Source organism: Echiichthys vipera (assembly GCF_963691815.1).
Source record: "Echiichthys vipera genome assembly, chromosome: 17".
In the NCBI taxonomy this organism is placed as follows: domain Eukaryota; kingdom Metazoa; phylum Chordata; class Actinopteri; order Perciformes; family Trachinidae; genus Echiichthys; species Echiichthys vipera.
Window position 1 is genome coordinate 6,080,880 of NC_139842.1, and position 25,243 is coordinate 6,106,122.

At 40.6% G+C, this 25,243-nt stretch overlaps 3 protein-coding genes across 3 annotated transcripts; 2 read left to right on the top strand and 1 right to left on the bottom strand.

The window, feature by feature from the left end:
* Nucleotides 1–506: 506 nt before the first annotated feature.
* On the bottom strand, nt 507–1,284 carry LOC310960278 (galectin-2-like; the record flags this gene model as incomplete). Its single annotated transcript, XM_083931935.1, has 3 exons — nt 1,210–1,284; nt 846–1,017; nt 507–653 (listed from the first exon to the last, which is right to left on the bottom strand). The coding sequence occupies exons 1-3, from the start codon at nt 1,230–1,232 to the stop codon at nt 507–509; spliced, it is 342 nt and encodes a 113-aa protein (XP_083788061.1). The 5' UTR covers nt 1,233–1,284.
* Nucleotides 1,285–3,351: 2,067 nt separating this feature from the next.
* pick1 (protein interacting with prkca 1) lies at nt 3,352–13,209 on the top strand. Its single transcript, XM_083930527.1, has 13 exons — nt 3,352–3,481; nt 4,307–4,375; nt 5,327–5,438; nt 5,560–5,688; nt 6,889–6,955; nt 7,049–7,138; nt 7,229–7,282; nt 7,451–7,513; nt 7,601–7,734; nt 9,347–9,439; nt 9,556–9,606; nt 9,728–9,872; nt 10,944–13,209. The coding sequence occupies exons 2-13, from the start codon at nt 4,335–4,337 to the stop codon at nt 11,210–11,212; spliced, it is 1,248 nt and encodes a 415-aa protein (XP_083786653.1). The 5' UTR covers nt 3,352–3,481; nt 4,307–4,334; the 3' UTR covers nt 11,213–13,209.
* A 552-nt stretch (nt 13,210–13,761) lies between these two features.
* Nucleotides 13,762–24,311, top strand: plbd1a (phospholipase B domain containing 1a). Its single transcript, XM_083930603.1, has 11 exons — nt 13,762–13,876; nt 14,903–15,125; nt 15,788–15,871; nt 16,790–16,931; nt 18,440–18,580; nt 20,336–20,480; nt 20,577–20,777; nt 21,755–21,895; nt 21,983–22,168; nt 23,030–23,136; nt 23,258–24,311. The coding sequence occupies exons 1-11, from the start codon at nt 13,807–13,809 to the stop codon at nt 23,432–23,434; spliced, it is 1,617 nt and encodes a 538-aa protein (XP_083786729.1). The 5' UTR covers nt 13,762–13,806; the 3' UTR covers nt 23,435–24,311.
* The last annotated feature ends 932 nt before the right edge of the window (nt 24,312–25,243 follow it).

Genomic DNA, 25,243 nt, shown 5'->3' on the forward strand with positions numbered 1-25,243 from the left:
CAGCAAAGTGGCTCAAACTCATTTTCTTTTAAATTGGCTTTTATCTCGTTTTGGAAAAGAGCTCTTCATACGTTTATTTAGTAGTGTGCATTTTAACCTTTCTCATTTTTAAAGAACTTGATCATGTCTTGTGTGTTTGAGTTAGTTGTAAACTATGCTGTAGCAACCTCCAGATTGTGAAGCCAAATTGATTTATTATTTTAACAAACAGTTAACTTTAGATTAAATCATATGCTTGCTACGATGAACTGAATAGATTAATGCACACTTAACTGCTCTCCCATATATACATACTGTATATAAAGCTACAACCCTTTAAAGACAACAAGAGAAGACTATTTGAAATTAAACATTTTATATTCTGGTGCACAACAGGACATTTTAAATACAGATACATTTCCAAATCGCTGAAGATCTACATCTCTTACTGTTTAATATCTTACAATAAGTCTCAAAGTCTCATCCTAACTAAACATGGCATGCATGTGTTACAGCAGTTGAGTCTCTTAGCAGATCTTGAAGGAAGTCAGTTTGAAGTCCCCTGTGATTTTAATGTAGCTGATGACGTCCATGCACTCACGGTTGGGAAACTGGACTTCGTGTCCATCAGGAAGCTCTACTTCAAACATGTCTCCAGCCAGCTTCAGCACAAGCTAAAGAAGAAAAGATATTAAGACAGTACGTAAAATGTCTGAGACAGATATCTCAAACCCTCTCCAAACTAAATCCACATGCAAATATCACAGGGGTAAAGTGAGGAAATATGTTTCTTGTGATTTGGGTGAACCAACCCTTTTTTCCCAAAAATACACACATCTCCACTTCCTCCAGTCAGATTCCCTCACCTTGACCTCCTCGCCCCTCTGTAGGGGGTTATGCGTTTCCCGTTTCTCATCGCCCCAACAACCAGTATTCTTTGAATTGCAAACGAGAACAGCTCCATCGGCGTCATCATGAAAGCGAGGGTTAAAGTGCAGCGCCACATCGTCTGCGCCACAGCCGAGGTCGATCTGGAATCTGAGTTAATCAGAGAATATACAGTAAGTGTAGTCACACAGCATCAATATTAAATATATAATCACCATATTTATAAAAGTCAAAAGTCAAATTTGCCCAGTTTTCTAGAATGCATCTAAATATTAGGCTACTCTATTGTTTTATTCAGTTCATAAGTTAATATAATAAATGTAATGTGTTTGGGTTGCCCACCTGTCAGCATCATGTAGGACCATCCCCTTTATTTTCAGCTGATCTCCAGCTCTCAGATTCACATTCTTCAATTCAAGTTCCTGGGAAACAAAGTTTTGCAGTTCAGGCTTTCAAAGAATAAAAGAAATTCAAGACTTTTAACTAATCCGATGGTGCAAATCCACAATGTGTTGTTATCCAGTGAAATAAAAGCAGAAACAAAGCAGTTAAACTTACCATGTTCATTTTGGGTGCTGGTGTTGGTGAACAGTCCTGGAGCTGAAGGAAGAGGGTCCTGGCACAAGCACAGTCTTCTGCCCTAGAATACAAGAAAGTGGCGTAACTGTGAAGTTTCACCTAATTTATAATGTGAAGGACAAAAGATTCAGCTACAATGTGGCTCATTCATCATCATCATCATCATCATCATCATGACAATCAAGTAGCCCATTCAGTGTAGATGCTCTGCTTCATTTAATCATTGCTGTTGAACTAATCTTACATATAAGATTGCCTCCTTAATCACAGAACAGGATGTTAGTAACAGCTGCCACAGAGCAACTGTGAAGTGTTTGAACAAACTTCTATCTCAAGAGCTATTTAAATATTTGGCAGCCATTGTGTACATTGAAGAGGGTCTGCAAGACAGGGTCTGCAAGACAATACTGATAACATTGGAAACATTCAGCCACTCTGTTATGCTAATCATCCCATTGTAATGTTTGATCTGTAGGCTCATTACAATTGACTGCTTTGGTAGCCAGCTCTTCATGTCTTCATTTGTCTTTTCATTCATTCATTTGCTGCGTGTAAGTTTGTTCCATGTGATTTATTTGTTTTTGCTTGATCAAAAATTCTCTCTTTTTATGTTTTATTATCCATTTATTTTTGTCTTTCATCACAGTGAATATTATAGTGAATCGTTTTTAACAATATGTTATACAAAGACTCGACATTGATTGCAATAATTGAAATTGAAAAAATAGAAGCTATGGATCAATTATCTTTCTTCTGTGTTTATAGCAACACTCACTGTGTGGTACGTATTATTTATTTATAACGGTTTTTCAGATGAACATTCAATTGTCAAATACATTCAAATTGTCAAAATGATAGCAGAAGAAAGAACAGGATTCACAAACAAAACGTATAGGACATTAGTACAATAATACAAAACGCAATACAATCAATAACACACTCAAGGATTTACCTAATTATAAAATGATAGGATTTGCATAAATAGATCGTGTGGTTCGTTTTTTATTAAAGGTTGAATATGGAGAATGAGCAGAACACCATCTAGTGTCACAAGATCGTAGTCGCAACGACAAAAAATAAAGCCACCACTCAAGTTGCTATGTTGGTCAGTAGCCTTCAGGAGACCGGAGTCTGTTTGAGCCTGTTTGAATCCATCCCCTCCGGAAAATCGCACCATAAAAACAAGTATTGCAGAGGAGTTTGACTGAGTTACCGTTAGCCGTTACAGCTAAGTAAACGTGAAAGTTAGCTTATCGATCAAGGAGAAACGTAGCCATGTGGGCGTGCATTTTAATGCAGTTGAACTCCTTTATCCCAGTCCATTGAGTGAATGCTTGGCCTATATTTACTCTCGTTTTTGCCTGTTTGCCCGTTTTGGGACAGGATGCAGAACAGCTGCAGGATTGGCAAACTCCATTTCACCCAGTGTCAGCCTACAGTAGCTGCACCCAACAACAGACAACCCTGGCAAACCTGCAATGTCCACCGCTATTGGCTGCTACAATGTAAACAGAACGTGACAGAAAGTCTTTGTCAAACCCGTAAAAAAAATTGAAAAGCAATATTTTCAATCTGTACCCCTCAAAACGCTTTAATTAAAGATTCTACATATTCAACCTTCAAGTAGTTTTGAATTTTGATCAAAATATGTATTTTAAAAAGGTTATAGGACGGCATTATTTTAAAGATGTTTCATTTTATGAATCTAAAGTTGTGGTATGTATCATTGCCTCGAATCCAAAACCTTTACTTTTGCAGTACCGCGAGTGGCCACTGGAAACTACTGGCCCTGAGGGCGAGCGGCGGCGGCGGCGCTGTTTCCATTTCTGAAAACCATAAGGAGAAGAAAAAGACGAAGAAGAAGAACTTCCGCTAGCTTACCGGAAGTGACGCACGAAAGTAAACATAGGAACTGTCAGTGAATCCAGAAATCTAGATAATCGCGACTAAGCGTAGCGACTTCAAAAACATATTTTTGCTTTTTATGCATACTAGGGGACTCTTGTATGGGAAACTGGTGCAAAGTCTAATAACGGTAAATCCTTTACGACGTGGTAACATTTCTGAACAAGCGACATTTGCTATTCCTCCTGTCAGGAGCCTACAACAGCAGCTAATAAAACAGCGTTAGCAAGCTATTTTCTTGCCGTCGGCTTCCGTCACCATAAAGAAATAATATAGTAGTTGTTTTGCCGCAAAGGGTGTTGTATTAAGTTTAACTGTAACACATATTTAGACACATTTAACATGCCAGCATCGGGTAGTTAGCACGCAGTGAAAGTTACCAGCTGTTTGTCCACCTGCTGCAGCAGTGATCGTCTTCTCTCTGACTGCACAGATCTGAAATGAATTAGATCAGGAGAGCGAGGCTGACAAACTTCTGCTTTATATTGAGCACAGTTCCGTTTGATAGGCACAGTATTTCCCACTTTAACTCGGTCTTGGTGTCTTTCTGTCTTCATCTTATTAATCTTCTCCAGGTACAGGCAGTCACACAATATTTGTTAGTTGGATAGTTGGAGTGAATGTTTGGAATGATTTGGCCATAGATTTAAAAGACTGCAGAACATTAATTTACTTTAAGACTGTTCTCAAGAGGAACATGATTCAAACATATGTTGATTGTGTATGCTGACAGCAGCAATAAATTAATTATTAGACATTTTCTTTTTGACCTGTGTGTAGCAGCTACCTAAGTTTATGTATTTTAAAGGGTAGGGGCGTTATAAGCTTTAGCTTCTGCCTATTCCCTTTATTTATTTTTTTGTGCTTGTCATGAAATGTCTTTGTCTGAAATGTCTGAAAATAAACTGAACTGAACTGAATATTCAACACTGGGTTTTGTTATAACCTCTCACAGGTTTCATCAGGAGCGACACTGTCCTGCAATGTTCACAGACATGGACTATGAATTGGAGGAGGACAAACTGTGAGTTAAAAATTTATGTTTTGCTTTTTTTTTTAAATCTTTGCCATTCAATTATGTGTTTCATTGTGTTATGTGTTTCATTGTGTTGTGTGTCAACAATACGGGGCATTTACAAGCTTACATGACAACAGATATAGTGGCAAATCAAACCATGCGGAGACTGAGATATCATTAAACCCTCATTCAGTGAATGAAAATGAACACACTATTGCTACCAATTTTATCATTCATAACTTTCATACTGTCAGAAATATTTCAGGAAATTGTCCCCGTACAAATAAATGGAAGAAATGTTTCGAATTAAAATATTTTCATGTATTTTAAAGTTGTATCTACTCATTCATACTTTCAGCCAGAAACTCCTTTCAGACTTTGAAATGTTCCACATCTTTCTCACAATTCTGGATATCATCCAACTTTTTTGAATATTCAATCTACTTTGTACAAATGATTTTCTCCGAGATCAACTGTCAGGAGTCAATTAGCAGTTACCATCACCACGGCAACCTTTGATTGCAGCTGGATGAGACACAGCTGATTGAGATGAGCTGGGTTTATTGTTTTCCTTTATTATTTAAAGCCTGCACTGCAGTTGAGTGTAATCTTTTCAAAATACTTTAAAATATTCCACATATTTCAAACATTAGTGATAGTCCTTTATTGCTTCTTTATATAGATTAAAGAATTAAGTTTATTGTCAGCTTTTCAACAAACCTTAAAATATTCCACATCTTTCATACATTATTTTATATTGTTGAACTTCCAAAGCCAACAATGCAGTGTAGCGTCAGCTTTTCAGTATGCAGCGTTCGCACTAATCTCTAGTTAATTTCACAATTGAACTAATTGCGTATGAACTTGAAGAGCTTTATATTATAATTCTGTTCTTAGAATTTTCCAAAAACAGGATCAACTAAATGCTGCAAATGTATCATGTTTTCTCCTCAACAGGGGAATACCAACAGTACCTGGTACTGTGTGTCTGAAGAAAGATGCAAATAATCTTATTGGGATCAGCATTGGGGGTGGGGCACAGTACTGTCCTTGTCTTTACATTGTCCAGGTAGGTACAGAACATTTGATCATAATTAATCTGTCACAGAACATTTTTGTAAAGTGTAAAGTGTAAGAGCATATATCTGTGTCATTGGTACCTTTTTAATGTGGATTCTGTTGTCTCACAGGTCTTTGATAACACTCCAGCAGCTCTGGATGGGACGTTGGCAGCAGGTGATGAGATCACAGGAGTGAATGGGAAACCAGTGAAGGGAAAGACCAAAGTGGAGGTGGCCAAGATGATTCAAGCTGTACAGGTACACAAATATGGGAGTGGAATCACAGTCCAGAGTCATTTACAGTCCTGAGCAACAGGATGTGCTCAGAAGTTATTTACCTCTACAATTCTGTGGATAAACAGTCTAGTTTTGACTAATACTTGCAGTGTTCTCTGTTAGTGATTAAAGTAGTTGATGACTAAGATAGAAAATGTTGATCTCTGTTTCCCAGAGTTGATCACTGTTTTCCCAAAGTCATGCCTAATGCAGGTGATTTGTTTTATGGCTGGTGGGTTTGTTTTTGCCTTATGTAGTCAAGTGGGAAATCTGCCTTTGTATGAATATTATAGAGACGCAACAAATAGTTGATTAATTGATAAGTTGTTAACTATCAACCTAATCACCAACTATTTTTATGATCAGGAAGAAATGACTGAATTCTCTGATTTCATCTTCTCGGATGTCAATATTTTCGGTTTTTATTTTACTCCTCAATGACAGTAATGTGAATATCTTTGCCTGTGGATAAAACAAGACATTTGAGGACGTCACCTTGGGCTTTGGGAAACAATGATCAACATTTTTTTAGTTTTCTGACATTTCATAGACCAAACTACTATTTGATTAATGGAGAAAATGATTGACAGATTGATCGATTATGAAAACGCACTCCTACAATAATCTATACTCCACGACATTGCTTGTAATGCATTAAGAAAATTTAAATTGAAAAATGAACATGAACAGAAACATGCAAAAGGAATAAAACATTACTTACATTTTTGTGTGCTGCTGTGGCTGGAGGTATATCAGTGAACAGTCTTTACTAAGTATGGGTCCAAACCCACCGTCGGACTGTGGAGAAGAGGGACGTTACTGGTTGGCCGAGCTGTGCTAAATAGACGGGGACAATAGCCCGTAGCTTTTTGCATGACATCACCAATGCAGTGTGGCTGTGTTGTTTTTGGCACCCATTGTTCGCACCCAGAAAATTCCATGACTTCCTGCATGACGGATTAAAGACGGGGTGCAATGTGTTGTTTAAAGGATTAGATTGCGTTGCTGTTACCCATTCAGTGCAAATGAACGTGAGTTTGACCCTCGGCACCATGAAGTTGGAAAAGTAGTAAACTTATCATGTTAAATTATTTTATTCATTTTCAAGAGATGGCTTACGTTTAAATGTATACTCTGTTTGGTGCTGATTCAACTCTGTATCTCTTGATTATGTTCTCACAGGGAGAAGCAGTAATCCACTACAACAAACTGCAGGCTGACCCCAAACAGGGGAAGTCTCTGGATATAGGTATCCTCTCCTCTAGACACACATACTCCCTTTTAGTCGTCTTGGCTTAATTGTGTGTGTATGCATTACGCAGATCTATTTTGTGTGTTTCAGTGCTGAAAAAAGTCAAGCATCGCCTGGTAGAGAATTTGAGCTCGGGCACGGCAGATGCTCTTGGTCTCAGTAGAGCTATTCTATGCAACGGTGAGATTGTCACAATTTTATTTGTGAATATATATATGCACGTAGGTGGATATAACGCTCTACTCAAGTTCATTCATTTTACTTTTACAGATGGACTGGTCAAAAGACTGGAAGAGTTGGAGAAAACAGCAGAGCTCTACAAAGGTAAAGAACAATGAAATTACAAAACTGGACTTCGGGAAAGTGGTGTAGTCTAGTGTGATAAACAACTTCAACTTTTAACCTGATGTTTTCATCAAATACACGGGGATAAGATGAGCTGCTGTCATGATTCACCTGTTCCTGTCTGCTCATTACTCTGTTTGCATGTAGGCCTGATGGAGCACACAAAGAGGCTGCTCAGAGCTTTCTTTGAGCTTTCTCAAACTCATAGAGGTGAGTTATTGTGATCAAAATCAGTAATTATAAACATTCAATTGTTTGGTGATTCATTTATCTGATTGCCATCTGTCCACCCCCCAGCATTTGGCGATGTTTTTTCTGTCATCGGGGTACGAGAGCCCCAGGCTGCAGCCAGCGAGGCTTTTGTGAAGTTTGCTGACGCCCATCGCAACATTGAGAAATATGGGATTAAGCTGTTAAAGACCATCAAACCTGTAAGTACTCATTAAAGTTTGGCTTTGAAGCACTTTTTGTGAATATTCGGGCTTCTTAAAGAGAAAAATGTTTGTTTATGTTTTAATCAAACATTCAGTTCATTTTTTTAAGTGTCAACTCATAACAAAAGTTATTTCAGGACACGTTTAATATAGAGCAGGTCTAGATCACACTATAATTTATAGAAAACCAACAATTTCCCGATGTGCAAGCAATGAAACTAATGAAACGGTGGTGGGGAAAACCTTCATTTTAACTCACCATGCTCTATAACTAAATCCTGAAATTGACAAAACAATAACAGAATCTTTCCACACAGTTTTGAAAGAACATCTTCCACGTCCGGTGAAAAACACCAAACCATGCCTGTAGAGCAGAAATCGGCCAATCCACCCTCATATTTAAAAAGCAAAACAAAAAACAGTAACTACATTTTACAATCCCCTTAACACGAGTTACCCTGAGACATACCATCACACAGCCCTAACCTGCCAGGAGCTGAAGCCAGCTCTGCCCAGACAATCCAACATGCCCCGGGCAGCCTTGGGACCACAAATAACCAACCAACAAAAAGAAATCACATATTTGAAGGAAACAACAAATACAACATTAATTAAAATGATATCTTACCTTAAAAACAGACTTCACGTATGCAAATTATCTGACCACTGTAAAAAAAAAAAAAAAAAAAGATCTCAAATTAGGAAAAGCCTTGACTGAGTAGTCCTTGTTTCCAATTAACTTGATTTATAAACAGCGGCACTCAAATTTTTTGTGCACCGGACCCGAGTCACAAACACCTTCGTTTTTTGGAACCGGCTCTTCCTCTCACCATCCAAGAGAAGACGTTTGACCTACATGTTACTGTGCAAGGCCCAGACAATACGTCGCAAGCACAGAGGCACTGGACACCCTCCTCAGGGAGGACTAGTTTGAAAATATGGATGTCAATAAGCTAGAAGCTTGTTTCAGTGAGCCACGCATTCGTTGCAAGTCCAACATTCACCGGTACAAAAACACTGAGCGTTGTGGCAAAGCAGCAGCTGCTGATACCTGCCACCTCTGTGCCATCGGAGCGCCTGTTCTCCACAGCTGGACTGATCATTAACAGAATGTGAACGCTGATTTAATTATGTTGTTGTAGGAACAGTGTTTTGAAGTTGTGGTTGTGAAAAATAAGGTCTTAGAGGGTAACTGACTGATTGAGAACAAGGTTAGGTGTTGGGTAGACGGTATTGCTGTGCATCATTATTCCTGCAGGAAGATGCGTTGTGTTCTAAAAATAGATTTGGAAAAACAAGTCCTCTATTGGCCCTCAAGGAATTGATGTGATCCTTTGATTTTGGAATTAACTACTCGTACCCATCCCTGCTATGTACAAACTCAGCGAGCACAGCCTCCCTATAGAGAAGGGCCCGCATAGAAAGAGCCCGCTGCCAGAGGAGGAGTCACTCTGCTCCCAGTGTAAGAGACAGGAGGTACCGTCAGAATTTCCTCACCTCATGCCCCAAATTCTAGGCTCTGAGAAATCTTCTCAATATAGTAAATCCACACTGACTTTGAAAACATTACATGGATGGCCAATCTGACCAATTATATCTTGTTGTGCAGATGCTCCACGATCTAAACACGTACCTTCACAAAGCCATACCAGACACGAAGCTCACCATCCGCAAGTACCTGGATGTGAAGTTTGAATATCTGGTAAGGCGGCAACACTCCTGTGCCTTTGGTTTTAGTGTGACGTACAGCATAGTGCCATCACTTGTAAATCATTATCAGTCCACAGAGAAACAGCATGAATTCCTTGTGTCTTTCAGTCGTACTGCCTGAAGGTGAAGGAAATGGATGATGAAGAGTACAGCTGTATTGTAAGTTGTCATTTGCATGATGCCCCCCAGATTTAAAGTAAAGGTTGTTTTTTTTTACATTTCTCAGGATGTTTGTACTTTTATCTTATTTAAAGCCATTCTTAATGTGCTTTCCCTACAGGCAATGGGAGAGCCCCTGTATCGCGTCAGCACTGGTAACTATGAGTACCGTTTGGTGCTGAGGTGTCGGCAGGAAGCTCGCGCCCGCTTCGCCAAAATGAGGAAGGACGTTCTGGAGAAGATAGAGCTGCTGGATCAGAAACATGGTCGGTTGTCTTAATTTATTTTTTTGCCTTTTTTTCCAGTTACTCGCTCTTATCAAGTGTTAACTGCATCCGTCTGATCACTTTCTCTCCATCCAACACAAATGGAACATTGTCCGTCAGTCACTCTAACCATCCAGCCATGCCGTGATGTAAGAGCTCAGGTCTAAACACAGATCAGGTTTTTGTGCTCACATTGCCGTCTGATGAAGGGGTGTGACACTACACGCCACACACGAGGCAGAGAAAGGTTAATAAGTTGAAAATGTATTATTGTTCAATAAGAAATGTCTCAAAAGTGAAGACATGTATTGAGTTTTTTCATGTAAAGTATAATTTGACAGTATTGGATTTACACTTTACACTGGTGATTATCAAGATAATGTAATATATTAAAGATGTACTCTAATAGATTTTCATCGATTTAATTGCCTTGTAAGTCCATGGTGATTGATCATATGACCCACTAATGAAAACACTGCGACTTGCCTTTTTGTCGAGTATTCCAATATCCGTGTAACCGTGGATTTAAGAGGGTAACATATAGGCGACGGACCGGACGTAGAGGTGAGTGTGTGTCAATAAAGTTTACAAAAGAGCAAACAGTCAACATAATTCGTGATTTTGAACGTGACAAGCTGGAGACTCTGAAAGAACAGGCTCGCCTGCATTTACATCTTTGCACCAAGGAGGCTGCTAGAGACAAGTTATCTCTAATCTTATGTACAACTTCAACCTCATTTTGGCCAAGAAGATCTTTGATGCTTTGACTGTGATTGGAATTCAATCATTATGCGGATTTAACAAGCATCGCAAAGATACAGAGAAATGCGGCAATGCAGCAAAGTGCAGACATTCGGCGGTTTCGTCTCATATATTCTGGCCCCCAGTACCAGATCGGAAAACCCCACAGTAATGAATGCACCTGTGGCATTCATCTTTTCCTTTTTTCTGTTCTCTTTCTCTTCACATTTAAAAAAAAAATGTTTCTAAAGGGTTGGACTCATCTTTCCTGTCACTTAGTTTGCTAACATAGAACCCCACTCTTTTCCCTCCCCTCTTCTTCACCTACAGTCCAGGACATCGTGTTCCAGCTGCAGCGCTTCGTCTCGGGCATGTCACATTACTATAACGAGTGCTACGCCATCCTGAAGGAGGCGGATGTCTTCCCCATCGAAGTTGACCTCTCCCGCACCACCATCAACTACGGCGTCCAGTCGCTCTCCTACACTGGAGATGAGGAGGAGGAGGACGAAGAGGAGGGAGGAGGCGGAGAGGAAGGACAGAGCAGCGCAGGGAGACAAGCAGAAAACGGTGCTGAGAAACTGATCGATGACGTATGAGAGTGTGCGTGTGTGTGTGTGTTTGTGCGTGTGGTGTTCTTGCGGAGATGAAGTCCACCCCTCTTACATTTCTGTTCTTCACGTGCATTTAATGTGAGTGCACTCACCAAGCAGCGGTCTTTGCAATGGACTACAGCAGCTGAAATGGATAACACCGTCGTCACAAAGGTGAATCCTACTGAAAATTGCTGCTATAATTCTGTACGTTGTTCTTTTGGTTCTGTGTTCTTCCTGGGATACTTTCAGATCAATAGCTTTTTTTCTCTTTAAAAAATACTTTCTGATGTGTTCTCCACACATAAGGTGACTGTCATTGCTTTATGACTGTGAGAGAGACACAATTTACACAAGGCAATTTTATTTTAACGTGACTGCTATGGAGGGGTATTAATGCGGCAGATTTATATATATATACATATGAGGTGTGCCTTTTTAGCTCTTACTAAAGCGTAATGGGTCTGGGCTGCGTGTCGCTGTGCGTATTGTGGATTGTTAAAGTTATACCTGATGTTTGCATTTTTATTTTCTTTGCCACTATCTTGTTATATTTTGGACAGGGACTTATCTAGCTACCTAAAATGGTATTTTGTGGTAAATGTTAACAAAGAAATGGCAAATGACACTACTGGATAAATATACAAAACGTGAAGGTGTTTTTGAAGATGTCTGACGGACATAATCAGGGCTTGACACTAATATTATGCTCACCAGCCACTGTGGCTAGTGGTTTTCAAACGTTACTAGCCACTAAGCATTCTCACTGGCCACAAGTTTGTACGTGTAGTATATTAAGAAAAATATACCCTATACAAAGGGTAGCTTCTTATCCATATAATGAAAAGTGGTGCAAGGATGTAGAAGATTAATTAAAGAGATAACAGAGATTAAAGAGAAATGCTGTTTACAGCATTTAACAATATAATTTATCTACGTATAACAATTAACACTGTAGCCTAATGCAATTCAAATACATACAATTCATAAAACAGAACATTTTGATATTTTAATTGACAGCCTTAATAATAACTCTATATACAGTATATATAAGCAGCAATCACATACAGGTGCATCTCAAAACAGACAATCATGACATTTTTCCCCATATATAAAGTGACTAGTAGGAGCAACTGTGTTACTGTGTATTTCACCCGCATTTAGTGGGTGGGCAGCTGTTAATGTCAAGCCCTGTGTGAACGAAGAGGAACATAATTCTGTTCCTACATGTTTTTTTTCTTTCTCTTAGCACATTTTAGTTGTTTCACAAGGGAGAGCATGTGTTTGCCACAGCTCTGGAAGCTTCGCAACCAAAGTCTTTTTTAAGGTCATTCAATCTGTTTCACCCACTCAAACGGCATGCTTCAAGTTAAAATCATAAAATGTGTATTTATTTCTTTCTCTTGTAACACATCGGCTTTGCTCACTTCCCCCAAACAGCATGTTTTTTTTTGTTTTTTTTACTGGAGCAGTGCACTTGTTAAGGAGGAGAGGTAATGCACACACACAGCCTCACAGAGCTGTACCACTGTGTGGAAATGGATTGAAAGCTGCAAACACTACATGTAAATAGGAAAAGAAAAGGGAAGAGGTGTAAAAACGGTTGTTTTCTTGTCATTCCCACCTTATTTATTCTTTTTGTCAAATTATATTTAAAAGTTTTAATGAGAAAATGCATTCTATAATGTAATGAATATAATTATCCACTCCTGTGGTTGTTTTACTTGCTGTGGGAACACTTGGGGGCAGCATTGGTCCTTCACGAATGTGGCACGAATATAACGCCATACAGCATCACATCAGAAACGTGCGCTGAAGTTCCTGTAATGAGGTAAAGAAACATTTTGTCCGTGTTTTGTGTTTTTACAAGTGGAATGTAGTGTATCAGAAGGACCTACTGTTATTCTGTCCTGCACATATCTGTTCCTAGACACCTACAGCACATTGACTGACATAAGGAGACTCATTTGGACTTCATTTTACTAAGTTATATGAACCATAAAATGGCCTAACGGTTGTTTTTGTACCATCAATAAAATAATGTAAACTCAAGTTCAAAGGGACTTTTTCTTTGTTTTTTTCAACTAACGTTGGGTTAAAAAATGAATCGTGTTTCCGTTGAGCTTGCAAGGTTCTGAGTTATTATAGTAACTATGCTAATAGTGTGTAATATGATAGTGTACCTTTAAATATGTATGAGGTGTCGACAGTACTCCGCAGAGCCCCAGTGGCCTAATGGATAAGGCACTGGCCTCCTAAGCCAGGGATTGTGGGTTCGAGTCCCATCTGGGGTGAAAGTTTTTTCCTTTTTCCGTCCGCTGAGAATCAAAAACAAATTGTGTTACATTAGGTAACACAACATGGTACATTGCTACCATTATAACAGTTCCGGCTGTATATCAATGTTAAGTCTCCAATGACAAACGTGATTCCCTTTCTTTTCCGCCTGCAGCCAATCAGGAAACGCTCCGGTCCGTTGACACCTAGGACTTCCCCCTTCGCCACATAACCGAGCTCCTCCTCGACTGAAACACTTTGCTTTGACCGATCCGCGTCTCAATTCTGCATTTAGTTTAGCGTTTACCAGTATTCACACAGCCATGCTTTTGTTAAAAAGCCTGTATGTCTTTCTCTTATTCTTGGGGACAACAACCTTCGCCTTTGCTGACAGTGAGTAGTGAAATCACGGCTGGTTGCTTAATGATCTAATGGCTTTATTTTACAGGATTTAACAAATAACGTGTAAGCGTGTATGCACTTTTGTATTACGCTAATGATTTTCATTCACCCTCTCTGACAACTGTCGTTTGGGTCGGAGGTCGCTTGAGTGATAATAGTCTTCTTTACTTAGGCTATATGACACACACAGGGTAATTCCCAAAATCACGAGGGTTCCTGCTACTGAATTGTTTCGGTCTTAGTACTTGTGTTTATATACTTTAATCCATAAACATAAAGTAGGCTAATACAGAGCCATTTACGTGAATGCATGAAAAGAAAGAAGAAACTCATACACGCAGGGGTGGGATACCTTTAGTGAATGGGACATATAATCTTGTGACCCCCTAGTAGATGACATCTGTCACTCCAAAAAAATGCAATGGACGTTATAGATGCACCAATATAGGCGACTGCCATAGGCCAACATAAGCTTAAAAAATATTAGTCGAAATTTACTGCACATAGGACTGCACTTGTAATGTAGGAGTCAATGTCCCTTTGCTTTTTACAGCCATCAGTCTACATCAGTAGTTCTCAACATTTTTCCCTTAAAGGACCCCCATATTTATACACACTATACCCCCCCCCACACACACACACACACACAGACACACACACACACACACACACACACACACACACCCCACTTGATTTCTATTCCGGTCTGAAAACATCTTGGTTGTTAAACACGATTAAGACTCGGCTAAATTTTAAGCAGATAATCGGAGGAAGTGAAACCTATGATCACAATAGTAACTCTTGTGAATTGTACTCACACGTGGCTCACTTCTTAAAGAGTGAAAACAAACTATTCCCCATTTTATCTGGGGACCCCCTGGAACTCCCTCGAGGACCCCCAGGGATCCCCCAACCCCTGCTTGAGAACCACTGATCTACATAACTGTTGTGTAGCGGACCTTGGGTATTTTGTGTTGCTTATGTCCTCTTACTGCACAGTTGTTTATGTCTTCTCAGAGATGACAGCAGCCACGGTGTACTGGGACCCCCAACACAAGATCGTCCTGTTGAAGGAAGGGGTAATGGAGACGGAGGGGGATGCATACGGGTATCTGAATGATACCCTGTCCAGTACAGGCTGGAGCGTCCTAGAGATCCGTGCTGGGTACGGACAGACCCCTGAAACAGACGAGGTCACCTTCTTCCTTGCCGGCTACCTCGAGGGCTTCCTCACTGCACAGTAAGTGTCACGGAAGTGCTGTCGTGTTCATATTGAGTCCTTATCATTTCACAAGGGGGTCTATGTCGGCCCGTTCACCTCTCAAACAACTGATAATCACGATGAAACAAATATCAGTAATCAGAGCTGGTGATTCAGCAGTTGGCTGTTGATCAGTGTGAGCCTGATGACAAACTCAATGAAGACACTTTAATCAGCTTTCTGTACCCTGAACCCACCGGCCTCCCTCACATAATGTAACAGTTGACTAATCAAAACATGGTAAATGGACTGGTAATTATACAGCGCCTTTCTAGTCTTCTGATGACTCAAGGCGCTTTCACTCTACTTGTCACATTCACACAGACATTCACACTGATGGCAGTGGACATCTTCATACCATCTAATCAAACCATTCACACCACATTTACACACTCACATGCAGCACAGGGAGCAATTTGGGGTTCAGTGTCTTGCTCAAGGACACTTCGACATGTGGACTGGGGGAGCTGGGGATCGAACTTCCAATCTCTCGAATGGAGGACGACCCACTCTCCCTATGAGTCACATCACCACACCTTATCAAACACTTTGTTTTAAGATTATAAATAGTGCATTTTACTTATTTTAGTTTTTCTGATTACATTCATTTAGTAGTATTCATACGTTCTCTTCCTCCCCAGGCAGATGATGGACCACTACGCCAACATGTATCCACAGCTGATCCACGACCCAAAGATCCTCGACGCGGTTCAGAGTTTCATGGCGTGAGTTTGTTGTATTTACCTTTTAAAAATTAAAACAACAGCAGCAGCAGCGCAGTAACATGCAGTCCATAGTCCCACAGTACTGTCCTCATGTTTCCTATCCTCTTCTCAGAGTTGTTCAGTTTAGTTCATATGAATATGCCCAGCTCCGGATTTGCTCTTTCCGTGACAACATTCAGCCATGGAGTTACTTCTGTTTCTTTATTATGCAATCAAACAGAATTGGTTTGAGAGCAGCACTTCCGACACTGCAATCAGAAAATGCTTTATTGCAAATTAAATACTTTTGTGATTGATGGGAATCATAAAGTTTTGTTTACAAATCCAAAAGTTTTATTTACAAATCCAAGTGTTTTGTTTACATTCATTCATTCATTTATCTTCAACCGCTTGTCCCTGTCTGGGTCGCGGGGAGGCTGGAGCCGATCCCAGCTGACATCGGGCATCAGGCGGGGTACACCCTGGACAGGACGCCAGTCTATCACAGGGCACATAGAGACGAACAGAGACAGACAACCATTCACACCTAAGGGCAATTTTAGAGTCATCAATGAACCGAACACGTGCATGTCTTTGGACTGTGGGAGGAAACCGGAGAACCCGGAGAAACTCCACACAGAAGGACCCCAGCCGGGATTCGAACCAGAAACCCTCTCGCTGTGAGGCGACAGTGCTAGCCACATATATTTCTTTTGAATCCCAGTTTCCCTTTTGATTTTGCCAAGCTGTTACTGAGATCATGACTGGCCAGTAGAGAAGTGTCTTACATGTTGCGGCGTAGGTCCCATGAATCAGACTACGCGGCCACAGAGTTTTGGATCATGAGCTCAGTGTTCGGCTCTTTACTTTTCAGGGTTTTACACTAAATAATTATACTGAATAATGGCGGCAGTGCACATGTCACTCTTTGGCTCTTAGGAAGCAGGACTCATGGACCAGAGAGCAGGTGAAACTGAACAAGAGCTCCGATCCTCTGTGGAAACATGCAGGCTTTATCGTGGCTCAGATGGATGGACTGCAAGCAGGAGTCGCAGACTGGGCCAAAAAACAAGGGAAGAAGGTATGCAGGCCACATAACATGAGCATTATCATATCACTGCTTTTTAACTCTTGTTTGTTCAGGCTCTTTTACAAGCATAGACGTCAATATCCCACAATAACAATACAAGAACAGACAACTGTCTCTGTTCAAATTCAGGTTTCAAAAGTGTACATATGTGTAAAGTTGCCCTAGTTAATAAAATGTTTATACATCTGAATCTTATCGTTATAATGGAAACCAGAAACTCTTAAAATGAACTTAAAATGAGAAACCTCCAATTCAGACCCCACTTGTAATCATATACCACATTTGTTACTTTAAAATCTAAAGGGACGTGACATTGTACGCCTTATGTATGCCATGTAGATTAAGTAGATGCATATTTCCCAAAGTTTAGTTTATTGCTGCATTCATGTGGTGTTTAGAATAATCAGAAATATTAGTTCAAGACTGGGACAAGTCACGTGAACGCCCCTGCACGTCAGAACAACAACTCAGAAACTCTGTGAACATTTTAGGACACGGTTTGCACGGTGTTTCAGCAAATTCTTTATTCATTCATTCATCTTCAACCTCTTATCCCGGGGTCGGGTCGCGGGGTGGCTGGAGCCGATCCCAGCTGACATCGGGCGTGAGGCGGGGTCCACCCTGGACAGGACGCCAGTCTATCACAGGACACATATAGACGAACAGAGACAGACAATCATTCACACCTACGGGCAATTTAGAGTCATCAATGAACCGAACACCTGCACGTCTTTGGATTGTTGGAGGAACCCGGAGAAAACCCACGCAGACACGGGGAGAACATGCAAACTCCACACAGAAAGGCCCAATACGAGACATATAGAGATACATACATTTGATGGACTTTATTGGCTCCTGGGAACAGCTATCAAAAAAGTGCGGCCTATCTCCACATTCTGGTTTTATAGCTCGAAACGTTGATGTCATACTATGCAGAAACATGCCGGACGAAAGTAAATGTTGGGTTAATGGTAATAAACTTTTATTAATCCAAGTATTGCATATACATTTTTTGCTCGCATGTTATTTATAACATGATATCAGGTTGTAACCGTAAGTTGCTGTCCACATAGAGCGACCTGGATTAGTTAGAAAACATATTTATCAGCATTAATCCCATAACAAGTCAGGTAAAGTGATATTTTAGTGGTTTTAGGGAATGCACTGATGCAGCAACAAGCTTGGGACAAAATCACAGACATAAAGCTTCAGACTGTAAATGAATGTAGCATATGAGCCGCAAGACAACGCCAATTATTTTAGTTTTAATCGTGTTTAGAACCAGTTGAAGGTTAATGATAGATTAATGGTAGTAACGTTAAGTCAAAGTGCAGCTTGGGCAATGTTGATTTGGTATAAAAATCTCCAAATAGTTCACAAATATAGTGGTAAGTTGCTTTTTTAAGAGATTTATATTTGAATTGTCGGTTGTCTCACTCTTGAAGAAACTATTCATTATTTACTGACCAACAGCTGTTTACCTGCTGTCCTTCCCATAGCCGCTGTCCCTGTTTGCCGTCCAGTTCCTGAATGCGCTGGGAGATCTGTTGGATCTGATCCCAGCTTTGGTCCCCACCTCCAACTCTCCACTCAGAGACTTCAAACTCCCAGGGATGGGACACTGCTCTGCTCTTATCAAGGTCAGAGGTCAAAACATGTTCCAGTCTGGCCTCCACAAGCAATGCACACAGCAACACAATAGACAATGTTACAGAGGGGGTTCCTCAAAGCTCCTCCTGTGTACAAAATCTGTAGTCCAGATCAGTAGAGCATCAGCTTTAATAAGATGATAAGACAGTGAGGTGTTCTAAAGGAGAAAAACAAGAAACTGGCAGTGGAAAACGAATTTGCAAGTTGTGTTTCAATACTCTTTTTGCATTAGTGGAATATTTAGTCAATGAAAGTGCTTATTCCTCCTCTGTGACCACACCAGGAAAACAGGTCTTAGTGTTCCCAGAGAAGCAGAAGTTAATATACAGCAGTTTCATTTACTCCTTAAACAAGAAACTCCCACACACACTTGTGTTTGTGTGTAGTCTAGGGTAAGAAACAGGCCTCAGTATAAAAGAAAGTGTCAGCAGATCCCTCTGTCTTCTTTATTTTCATTGATTTTATTGTTTGTTTATCCAGGCACAGGGCAGGATTAAAAGTCATTTCACCAGAGCAAGTAGACAAAGAACAACAACCACAGAACAGCCAATACATAAAACAACATAATACATACAAATCCGTCATGGTGAGTGAATTAGAATCAGTAAGATAAATACAGTAAATACAAGGCAGTCATCAGTGGTGACTTCATCAGTCGTCGTGAGGCTGGTATTAAACGCTGCAAAGCTTCCTGAAGCTCTTAACGTGTGTGAGTTAGAAATTCCACTTCCCCACTACTTTAATCGAGACAACAGCCTGACTACGGTGGGCTGTCCTGCTGAGCTGAACATGTTATCCAACATAAAAACATATTTAGTAACACCAACAGCAGAAATATTGTACTGTCATGTGAAGAGAGAAGTAAAGTCTTTTAACCACTCAAGGCACTTCACATGCCACATTCACCCATTCACTCATTCATTTAAACACTGATGGTAGATGCTGCCATGCAAGGTGCTCATCAGTATCCAATAGTGACGGCCAAATATAGCTTCATGAAGCATTTTCTTGATTTTCTGAGTCCACTAGATGGTGCCCATGGTTTAAAGAAACAGGCTCAGGAAATGGAAATTAAGGCAATGCTTCATGAAGCTTCATTTGGACATCTCTAATCTTACCATTCATACACCGATGGCACAGTCTTCCAGAATATCTTGCCAAAAGACAATTCACCATGCGGATTGGAGGAGCCAGGGATCGAACCACCGACCTTCTGATCAGTAGATTCATAATAAGATGTCCTAGGACGCAGAAGTGTTGTTTGTTTCTTGTGTTTTACTTTGTATTATTCTGCCATCTACTGATTTCATTGTTCCTATCGTTTGTGCCACGTCTTTTTTGAAAAATTTATGAAATTTCTTTACTTTTTCAAATTCTAATTCATTGTGAGGCTGCTCCGACATTTAAATTAATAATTGAAATCAATAAGGTTTTTTTTTCCTTTAAGTGGCTTCAGAATTAGGCTTCATCAAACATAATTGGTGAGCACTGCCACATTTACAGTCTATAACCAGCTTTTACAAGATGTCATTAAAGCAACATGACACTCGCACTGAAATCCAAGATGACATTTGTTATAAGTCAAAAAGAAACACTCACATGTCTTTTCTATTGTTTTGCTCACATACCCACGTCATTGATCCTGACATTTTGTGTGTCTAGAGCCTCAAGGTGATTCCACGCAGGAATACTGTATTGAATGTCGAGTCTAGCTCCACTTCCCTGTTTTCTGTCCTCCCTCTCAGATGCTGCCCGGCTTTGAGAACCTCCTGTTTGCCCACTCCAGCTGGTACACGTACGCCGCCACAATGCGAATCTACAAACACTGGGATTTCAACATCGCTGAGCCCCACACGGCCACTGGGAAACTGTCCTTCAGCAGCTACCCTGGTATGTAGGCAAGAGTTCTTTTAAAACTGTGATTACACCTTAGGGGTCCCCTTGTTACAACTGTCAGAAATGGTCTCAGCTTATCTCTCTGTTCAGGTTTCCTGGTGTCCTTGGATGACTTCTACCTCTTGGGCAGTGGTCTGATGATGACCCAGACCACCAACAACGTCTTCAACTCCTCCCTTTTTGACACCATCACTCCCAGCAGCCTGCTGGCGTGGCAGAGGGTCAGGCTGGCTCACAGTTTGGCACATACCGGAGAAGAGTGGGCCAAAACCTTCTCCATGCACAACTCTGGTGCGTATTTGATCCGAAAATATTTTAAAAGACTAAAAACAGATTGAAGAACATTTTATTTAAAGAAAATTAATAAAACTGAGTACTTACTTTAGTGCTTACCTTTGTGTAAGTGCTAGGTTAATACATCAACATTAATAAATAAGTAACCTGACACTTCATTGGAAACTGTACCAATGAAAAAAGGTCGGGCACTTTCAAAAATATGCAGCAGGTGATCGGATGAACCACCCATCATGGGTTGGACTGTTGAAGTCAGTCAGGAGAAGAGGGAATGCATCTTTTCCACAGAGAATAACCTTCAGTTCTGATATAACTGATGCTACTGCAGCATCTACGCTCACCTGTTCAGGAGACGCCATTGTTGTTTTGAACGGTGTTGGTTGAGACACAAACGCATTAGTACGAGCCTGACAGGGCAAGGTGACGCCCGTGTGATATCGAGAGAGTACAGCTGCCGCGAGGTCACCAGTGTATCAGATCTTTAATGCGTACATTTAACCTACAGGCAGCCATTGGAATACATTTATTTAAAATCAACTTGCAATGATCTGATACCTACTGTATATATTATATATTTATTTGGAACTTGTAAAAAAACATGTTCAAGATTACGAACAATAAAATTCTACACAAAATTTCACATGAAAACAAATCAAGTCTTATGCGTTTGAATAGGAAAGAGTAGGATGAAGTAAACACTTTATATTATACATACCTGTGACAAGTCTGTTTACACACTGCATATGTGAAAACAAGCTGTGTGAAATCGGATAAAGTGCCTCAAGTGATGTCACTTGAAGACTCGACTAAGTTGAATGAATGAACAAATGAAAAATAAAATTGAGGATGTGGAGTTTGGAAGAAGCGCGCACAACAGGCTGCATCCTGCTCCTCATCTGTGCCTGAGGCTACATTAGCAGCTACTAGCATGCGTGGAATAAAGAAAGACGATATCTCTGGCTGTGCTTGTGTAGGTACCTACAACAACCAGTACATGGTGTTGGACAGGAGCAAAGTGAAGCTGGGCCACAGCGTTGATGACGGCGCTCTCACTGTGGTGGAGCAGATCCCCGGGCTGGTGGAGTACTCTGACCAGACACAGGCTCTGCGCAGAGGTAAAAACAGATCTTTTTGTTCCTGTTTCCTACAGTGTTTGTTTTTTATGTAGAGTTTATCTTTCCCACTGCCTCCGTTTGCCACAGGTTACTGGCCGTCCTACAACGTTCCTTTCCACCAGAAGGTCTACACGCTAAGTGGTTACGGAGAAATGTGGAGAGAGTATGGAGAGGAATTCTCCTACGATCTCTGTCCCAGAGCCAAGATCTTCCGCCGTGACCAGGCTGACGTCCAGGACCTGGACTCCTTGAAGCACATCATGAGGTTTAATGGTGGGTGGCTCTGTCTCATTCTGTTTTATAAGACTCACATTTAACAGGTTCTCCGTGTCAACTGGAACCTGCATTTCTCATGGTTTCATAAGTTTGATTTTTCAGTCACTCAACTGACTCTTTGTTAAGCTATTCTTACCTTTCTGGCATTTTTACACTTTTCTCTTGTGATCTTAAAATGATCCTAATAAGAAAGAAAAGAAAAAAGAAAGCATGCCTTTATTAGTCCCTCAAAACACATGCAGGCCTCAGATATGCACACATGCACAAATAGGTCCTATACACATGCATACACAGCGTATGGCACACTAAAATGTAAAAGAAATCCACCAGGTGTTGAAACTCGTCAATATTCAATTCTCATTTCTGATAAAAGTCTGAGTAATCATTTTATTTGGTCTGAATAAAACATTTGCCGAGCTTCCTGCCTGTCATCGTCGCTCAGTTTCACTTGCGCTGCTCATGCTGCATTTAAGTGCCATGGGACGTCTGAAGTTTCGGACATCCAACTAGTCAAAGTGCACTGGAATGCCTGTCAAAGGGAACCTCCTACTAGCGAATTCGGGTAGGTTTCACTTTGACAGGCATTCCAGTGCACTTTCCTAATTTGGAGGTCCGAAACTTCAGCCTTCCCATGGCACTTAAATGCAGCATTTCTCTCTCAACACACATGTCGGGTATCATCAGAGGTCAGGCAGGGGGCAGTGGGTAGGACTTTGGAGGGAATCGGTGAGTGCTCTAGTTGACACATGCAAGAAAGTTAAGAATTGCTTTAAGTGATTGAACCAGTAATGAATCTTTGCTTTGCCCCGAAGGAAACTTCAATGTGTGCCAATTTACCATTGTTTTGGTTGTTTTCAGACTACAAGAAGGATCCATACTCCAAGGATGACCCCTGCAAGACCATCTGTTGCCGGGGCGACCTAATGGCAAAGGGGCCATACCCAGGAGGTTGCTATGACACAAAGGTAGTGCCCTGTCAACACAGTTATCTTGCATCACAGTAGTAATGGTCACTTTTAGGGTTTTGTAAAATCTAATTTCTTGGAGCTGAGATTTTCTCTGGTTCCTGTGTTGTTCTTTGCCCAGGTGACAGATTTCCAAATGGCGGGTGACTTCCGTGCGGAGGCAGTGAACGGGCCAACGACACAGGACGGACTCCCACCGTTCTTTTGGGATACATTCAGCAGCATCAGCCACCAGGGTCTGCCGCAGTACTACAACTTCACCTTCGTCAGGATGCAGCCTCTGCTCTTCAAGCCATGAGGCGTTTGTGTGAGTGAGACAGAGAGTCTGTCCGATCATTTCAGAATAATGAGTCAGAGGTACAATCTGTTTTTTGTGGTTCACACAAATCTTTACCGCTTAGGATTTTTATTTTAATTATTGCTTAAAGGTGCGGTCAACAACATTCAGAACATTCATTTAGCAGCAAACAAATGTTTCCACTGTAAAGCTATAGTTGAGTAATGGCGTCCAATGAAGCCACTCTCCCTCTGTTTGTGTTGTAATCCCAGTTTCTCTGTTCATAGTTTTTATGGCCAGTCAATAGCAGACTCTACACATCAACCAAACTCAGGTGAGAGCTGTTTGGAGGCAATCCCAGAATATTTTGTTCTGAATTAAATGTACGGCGTCTTTTTAAAGTTCAGAATTGCGTCCCACTAATAGATTCTTTCTTTTCAAGTTTTTAAATTCTGTACATAACAGTAACTCCTTCCACCCGATGAAGTGCAAAAATATCAAACTGCCCATCAGATTTTAACTCAGTATTTTAACGCATGTGTCTCATGTGGATGATTGGTGTGATGAATACGTGGAAATCAGTTTTTTATACCTGCTGCCATTCGTGCCTTGAACACTGAGAGTGACTTAATGATTTTATAAAATGCAGAATCAATGCACTAAATCAGTCTTCTTCCCATCTTGAATCTTTTTTAAACACTCATTTCAGTGGTAAATGAAACAATCAGTGCAATGTCATACTCAGGGCTGTGATTTATGTGCATCTTATATTGTGCAAAATTAAAATATCTCAGGTTTGTGATTTTGTATTAGCCCATAATGTATGTCTTATGTAATCTGCACATTTGTATCATGCCTACATTTTTGTGTTGATTGTTTATTAAAGTTTTTAACAGTCCTGGGTTTAATCTTGACTCTTGGCTTACAAGTGTTCACCGTTGTGCATTCAAGTAATGGGAATTAATTCATTTCATGTCGCCTATGTGACGTCACGTCATCAGGCTTTCCCTCCACTTCTCAACTCTGAGTGCTGCTGCCCAGTCTTACGCTCAGACGGGAATCGAATGAAAGAATACCCGTTCTTGCTGGAATGTGGACAAAACACACTGGCGCCTTGATCTCAATGTTGACAAAAGATGCAGTAGCAGCACCCAGAGTTGAGAAGTGGAGGGAAAGCGGGAGTACATGACGTCACATAGGTAGGGATGTGTAGGGACTCTTATCATGCTACTGCAGAGGTTTGAGCAATACTAGTGGTTAGAAAGAAATGCAGTTTTTGAAAGCGCTCAGACTTCGCCCCGAGCTAATCAGTGTTAGTGTCTCTCCGGGCATTCTCTGTACATGGAGTTCAAACAAAGGTGACTGATCATATGACCCACAGATGAAAGCACTTCTACTTGCCATTTTTGCAGAGTGTTATAATCTGTGTGTCTGTGGCGACATTCCCTCTCTAAATGTAAACAAGCCGCCACAAAAGTGACGCTGCTGACAGCGGTTGGTCTGTCTGCCCAGATCATCACTTTTCAACGGTTATGCTGCGTTCACTTGTAATTGAAAATCAGGAACCTCAACTTCTGAGTCAGGCTTGTAATAGTGTAATAGTTGTAAAAGTGTAATAGGAACATGTGTGTGTGGATTTAACACTGTAACATATAGATGATGGACTAGAAGTACAGAGGTGACTGTGTCAATAAAGTTTATAAAAGAGCAAAAGAAAAATTGTCATCACAGGATGCTGTCAGCAACCCTGAACATGACAAGATGGAGGGCTCTGAAAGAATAGGGAGGCCGCTATAAACAACATATCAATTCTTACGGATTATGACTTTA

Excerpts from the sequence above, each read along its gene's own strand:
- pick1 (XM_083930527.1), top strand. The coding sequence starts at position 4,335 with ATGTTCACAGACATGGACTATGAATTGGAGGAGGACAAACT. Across the intron at positions 7,735-9,346 it reads TGTTAAAGACCATCAAACCT|ATGCTCCACGATCTAAACAC; the intron begins GTAAGTACTCAT and ends CTTGTTGTGCAG. Across the intron at positions 9,607-9,727 it reads ATGAAGAGTACAGCTGTATT|GCAATGGGAGAGCCCCTGTA; the intron begins GTAAGTTGTCAT and ends CTTTCCCTACAG.
- plbd1a (XM_083930603.1), top strand. The coding sequence starts at position 13,807 with ATGCTTTTGTTAAAAAGCCTGTATGTCTTTCTCTTATTCTTGGGGACA. Across the intron at positions 21,896-21,982 it reads GACACAGGCTCTGCGCAGAG|GTTACTGGCCGTCCTACAAC; the intron begins GTAAAAACAGAT and ends CGTTTGCCACAG. Across the intron at positions 22,169-23,029 it reads GCACATCATGAGGTTTAATG|ACTACAAGAAGGATCCATAC; the intron begins GTGGGTGGCTCT and ends GGTTGTTTTCAG.